The sequence below is a fragment of the Anopheles nili genome, chromosome 2 (genome assembly GCF_943737925.1).
Source record: "Anopheles nili chromosome 2, idAnoNiliSN_F5_01, whole genome shotgun sequence".
NCBI classification, from domain to species: Eukaryota; Metazoa; Arthropoda; class Insecta; order Diptera; family Culicidae; genus Anopheles; species Anopheles nili.
Window position 1 is genome coordinate 48666250 of NC_071291.1, and position 5131 is coordinate 48671380.

Here is a 5131-nt window from a genome sequence, read left to right on the forward strand (position 1 = left end):
CAGCATACTGCATGAATATAAATATATGCTGATCGCGCTTTAATATTTCAATTGTTCGTGTTACATTCGGGTGATCCAGTTGCAGCAGTATGCTTAACTCATGAGGTAAAAAATTCGTTAAGAACTCAGCATTACACTTTCGTTTGTCGATAATTTTGCAAGCTAAATTTCGAATCTTGCCGTTATGGTCTATATGTTGGACGAGATGTACGGTTGAAAACATTCCTTTGCCTATTTTCGTTCCTATATGGTATCCTTCTACTATGCGGGACTGACGATCGGCCATTCTTGCGATTTTGAATAAGCTGCACCAGCTCATGAACATACGATGATATGAAACAATGAAAACTAGATCAAGTAAAAACAAAAACAGTAAACTGTTGAAACAGGGTAATTGTATTTGGCTTGAATAAAGTGTCTGGTATTTAAATATACCTAAAATCAAAAAATCATAAAAAATTCATGTACAATGCATATCTTATGTTGCGCGAATGTTATCCACAATGTTTTAATTGCAAAGTGGACTATAATGTACGAAGCGCCACGGAGAGTAGTATGCATCATATTGTAAAGTTAGCAATAGATCTAAAGGGAAAAATCCCCATCCAGGCCCTTAAGCATTGGATTTATCAGTGTTTAGTGCTGCCAGCTCGTGGTTGAGTTGTTCTACTGGAACTTCCCGTCGAAAAACGGACTTGTAGGCAAAGGCGGTCAGGAAGGCGGCTCCCAACGGACCTGCCCAGTAGATCCAATGCGCATTGTATACTCCGTTCCACAACACCGGTCCTAGTGAACGGGCGGGATTCATACTTGCACCGGTATAAGGTCCCTGAAAAATCATTTAATAAATATAAATGGCTTTTTTGTTATTAGAATTCGTTACTTACTGCCGCTACAGCTAAGGCTCCGACTGTAAATCCAAATTTCAATGCAACCGAATCATGATGTTTGGCATTACGGGGATCCCACACTCCACAGCAGACCAGGATCAGCACCATGGTTGCTACAAATTCAATGCCAAGCGCTTGCATATCAGTAATGGCAACATTTGGTTGGGTAACGCAAAATCCTGCTCCTTTCTCTTTTGCATCTTCAAACACGGCCGTGGGCGTCAGTAACTTAAGAATACCATAACCCATGAATGCTCCAATGCATTGAGCAGCAGCGTAAGCTAGAGCCATCTAGGTAAGAAAAAACAAAGAAAAGTGAAAACTATTATCGAAATCTTATTTCTACGGAATAATTCTATCTGTGTTTTAATTTTTTACAACGGTCGTCATACCTTTGTAGAAACGAGTTCGTATACCCAAGCGGCAGCAGTTACAGCTGGATTTAAATGAGCACCAGAAACGCATCCAAACACTTGAACAATAATCATTACTATCAGACCGAAGTTTATGCATAGCTCAAAGTGGGATGGAGTATGGCCAAGCCCGGACACGCAACCCATGCAGCCAAGCATTACTAGCAGTCCTGTGCCAATCAGCTCAGCCAGAAAAACCGAAATACTATCAAGTGTGGACTTTTTCATCGTGCTTAACTGAAAAAAAAAAATAGAATAATTACAAATTTAGAAATAATATTTTTTTCTGTTTAGTAGTTCTGAATTTAGTTTGTAACGTTATCGGAATTTATAAGTCAAATATTTATTTATTGTTTTCTAATGTCCTAATGTTATTTCCCAATAAATTCATTATTTTTACATTAATTTATTCATATTTATTTTCATTCTTTATTTATCTGCCCAAATAAAAACCTTGAAACTGATATATACAAATAGTCACTAATGAATTTTGTTCCAAGATTCTTTAGATAATAATATTTTGGGAAATGGTGAATAAATAAACTGAACTTAATTGAGGTTAGAAGCTTCCTGAAGAAGTAAACTCTAATTTAATGAGTTTTGTTAGATTTTGTGGCAACACATTTGGCTTTTCGAAAAAAAAAATTTGTTACCTATTGTCCTAAGTAATCCAAACATTTCGTATTGATTTTACGTGATAACCGCGTTTACATACATGATGTAATACAGTCGTGATGTAAAAATAGTCGCTATCTTCAGAATAAAGATTAATAGCTTGGCAATAGCTCATGCAGGAGCTGCAAATAAGTTGAATAAGTGTGATTGAATGAGCAGTTCGGATTTCCACTTTTTATAACTTAACAATTATGATAAACAAATAATAAAACCGCAGGAATTTATTACGAAAACCTGTGGTTGGCTCTTTGAACCTAAATTTCCTAAAGGTTCAAAGCACGAGTGTTGTTCGATATTGTTCGTTCTTATGTAACGAGAAATTTAATTGTTGGCTTTGATATTGTGGTCCCAATTGAGTATCTTTTTAGCAATGAATGTTCTAGTTCTGTAAATTATCATTCGGTTTTTGGTGTTAAATCAATTCTATATCAGGTACAGTTAAGTTGCATCACTATTACCGTTACCGCTACCGTTCGTTCAGATAAACGATTGCCTCATGGTCTCACTCTTGACTAGATGCACACGTTACCGGAATCACAACGCAGTAAGGTTACAGTCTTCTTTCGTGTAGAGTTATCAAAGCAGTAAGAGATTCCCATACCTAAGAAGATTGGACTTGGGAAGTACGGGTAACATTTTACTGTATTAGCTACTAGATGCGCAGATTGTATTTGTCAACCACTTAGTTTTATCTTGATACAGGGTTATTTTTTTCTTCTATCTATACGAAGGTTGACGAGAGATAACACGTTTTACGTTATAAGAACTACTATAAAATAGTGTGCTTTTATGACAAAGCATGAATTTAGGAATCAATGGAAGTATATAACGTGAACAGGGTTCCTATACAATAATTATAATTTGAAACATACATTGTGCGCTTAGTATTGATGTCTTATCGATTGGCATGGTCGATGAACATCTAGAAAATCACATCCCCCTATCAAGATATCATTTTGTTATCATGAAACGACAAATTCAACATGTCTAAACGACCTTTGTACAATCGTGTGTACGGTACGGAGCAGGTCGCATTTTTGCAATTTGTATTACATTTGATGGTTATGACGTAGATCAATGGAAGAAAAATGTCTATCTCTGGCGCTGTTTGATTATGTAAAGCAGGACGTCCGCATTGTATCTAAGGTTACGGAGGGTTATCTGAGAGCGACTTATCAATACTGTGTCATGGTTCCCGAGTGGGAGATCAGCTCTGCCACTTAAGATCACCAGTCCGTTTGAATGAGTATGTGCAATACAGAAGACAATTTGACGGAGATGCACAAGTTATCAGCGCTAATTGGAAATAACTTAAGCATCATTGATAACCATTTTCATTGAGACGTATCAGTGCTTAGAGTTTCAATTTCAAACTGGTTATCCGGTCTGACGGCCAGAGTGCAGCCGGTTTTAAAGTAACGCAAAGGTATTTCTTGACAACAACCAATACTCGTTCAGTGAAATGTTTTAATTCAAATCGGGACAATAATTTACTGACGTTTTCAATATTCGTTTTGAATTGCGTTGTCAAGGAATGTTGTTGCCGTGGCCGTACAGAAGTGTTGTTACCGTGACGGTAAGACACGTTGAGATGGTAGAGAATCTTTAATTACCTTAGGTAGTTTAGAAAATATGATAGTTTGTTTGTGTCTGAGACATTAATTCGTATTAAGATTTATCTGCCAATTAAATTGCTGTGTGTAATATGTTTATTGCTGGGAAAAAGTTGGTGTATTTCTCGTAATTTATGTAAGAAATTGAAGCAAAAATTTTGTGTCATGGTGAGTCGACTTGCGCGAACTAAGCGTTGAACCTCATTAGCTCTCATATAACCAAATATCCAAATAAGTGTATCTTTCCCATTATACTGCAAATCGTATAGCCCATAGTATTGTACAGTATTAGTACATAGTCTCCCTTCAAAGCTAAAGTTTGATGCCGATACCACAGGACTACTTTACACGCAGCAGATTAATAGCATGTGCGAACATTCGTGAATGGAACACAACGCGATGAAGAGAACGTTTTTCCCGCCAATTTCGATACATGTATTCAACGCGTCATCAACAATTGTTCTAACACTTTTACTCGAATGCTTCCAAAATCCTGAATTCGATTTTAATGATTCTTTTAGCACTATGCTACAGGGACAGCAGAAACACCGTCCAGAAGTATTTCGATGTAAGTGCCTGTCGAGGACATTGTTTTTCTTGGCCTGTGTATCCATCGAATGGGTTGCTCGACGATTTGACCCTGACGGTCGTCGGTCTTTGACGTCTGGTATTTACTTGACACCGAAACAGTGACCGTTCTGAACGACTTCGAGTCTTCGTTTTCTATGTTGTTTTTCACGTTCTGTTTAAATAAAACGATCTGAACGAGCTGCCTCGTTCTCGGGTTAGCTGAGCTCGTTGGCTTTAGCTTACTATCGCATGGCCTTTTTAGCCCGGGTCATCGACAAGCAAACATTGTGGCAATGTGCTAATGTAAATACTTGATACACTGGTAGAAATAATCATGTTGATCTTTGTAACGGCCAAAACGTAGTGATTAGATTTGAAGCTGTTTGAGCGAATTTTGAGATCGCTTACTTAAATGGTTTTAAATATACGAATGAAAACGTATCGCTATTACCTCTACGCACGTTTCAAATCCCTGGTTGAACAGTTAATTCCTCAATAGCTAACACGGACAGTTTTTCACTTTTCCATATAATCATGCGTTTCACACTCACCGTTAAAGGATCAAATGGCAGGATAAGATTACAAAATTTGTTAAGATCTTGCAGTTCTGGGATTAGCTACAATTCAACTAGGACCGGTTTTTCGCGCCGAGTGGCGGTTAGGACTGCTAGCGAGTTCGGTGTCACGAGCTGACTGATAGCCGTTGCCGCGCGATGTTTCTGAAGGACCGCTTCGTCGAGGGGACTACAGTTGCTGCTGCTGATAAGTAACACCGACACTTTTCGTAAATGTTTCGTTGACGGTTGCGCTAGCGCCATGCTTTCTTAATCCACTACAGAATAACAAAAAAAAGTCACTCACACATGCATCAGTTTGCATGGTTGTGAGATCACGCGTGGTAACCTTTGGTGTCACTATCGCGGTCAGCCAAACGCTAGTTACACTCGGTTAGCTTAGCGAGTTAATGAAT

General features: G+C 38.1%; 1 protein-coding gene across 1 annotated transcript; it reads right to left on the reverse strand.

Annotated features, from left to right (window-relative positions):
• Positions 1-421: 421 nt before the first annotated feature.
• LOC128721230 (aquaporin-like) lies at positions 422-4846 on the reverse strand. The gene is made up of 4 exons (XM_053814964.1): positions 4713-4846; positions 1283-1540; positions 888-1181; positions 422-829 (listed from the first exon to the last, which is right to left on the reverse strand). Exons 2-4 carry the CDS (start codon positions 1529-1531, stop codon positions 614-616), a joined length of 759 nt encoding a protein of 252 aa, XP_053670939.1. The 5' UTR covers positions 1532-1540; positions 4713-4846; the 3' UTR covers positions 422-613.
• Positions 4847-5131: the final 285 nt, after the last annotated feature.

What these genes read in the sequence shown, in the direction of transcription:
- LOC128721230 (XM_053814964.1), bottom strand. Translation starts at nt 1,531, where the DNA reads ATGAAAAAGTCCACACTTGATAGTATTTCGGTTTTTCTGGCTGAGCTG. An exon ending in ACGAACTCGTTTCTACAAAG is followed by an intron (nt 1,182 to 1,282) that starts GTATGACGACCG and finishes TTTCTTACCTAG; the next exon opens with ATGGCTCTAGCTTACGCTGC. An exon ending in GAGCCTTAGCTGTAGCGGCA is followed by an intron (nt 830 to 887) that starts GTAAGTAACGAA and finishes ATGATTTTTCAG; the next exon opens with GGACCTTATACCGGTGCAAG.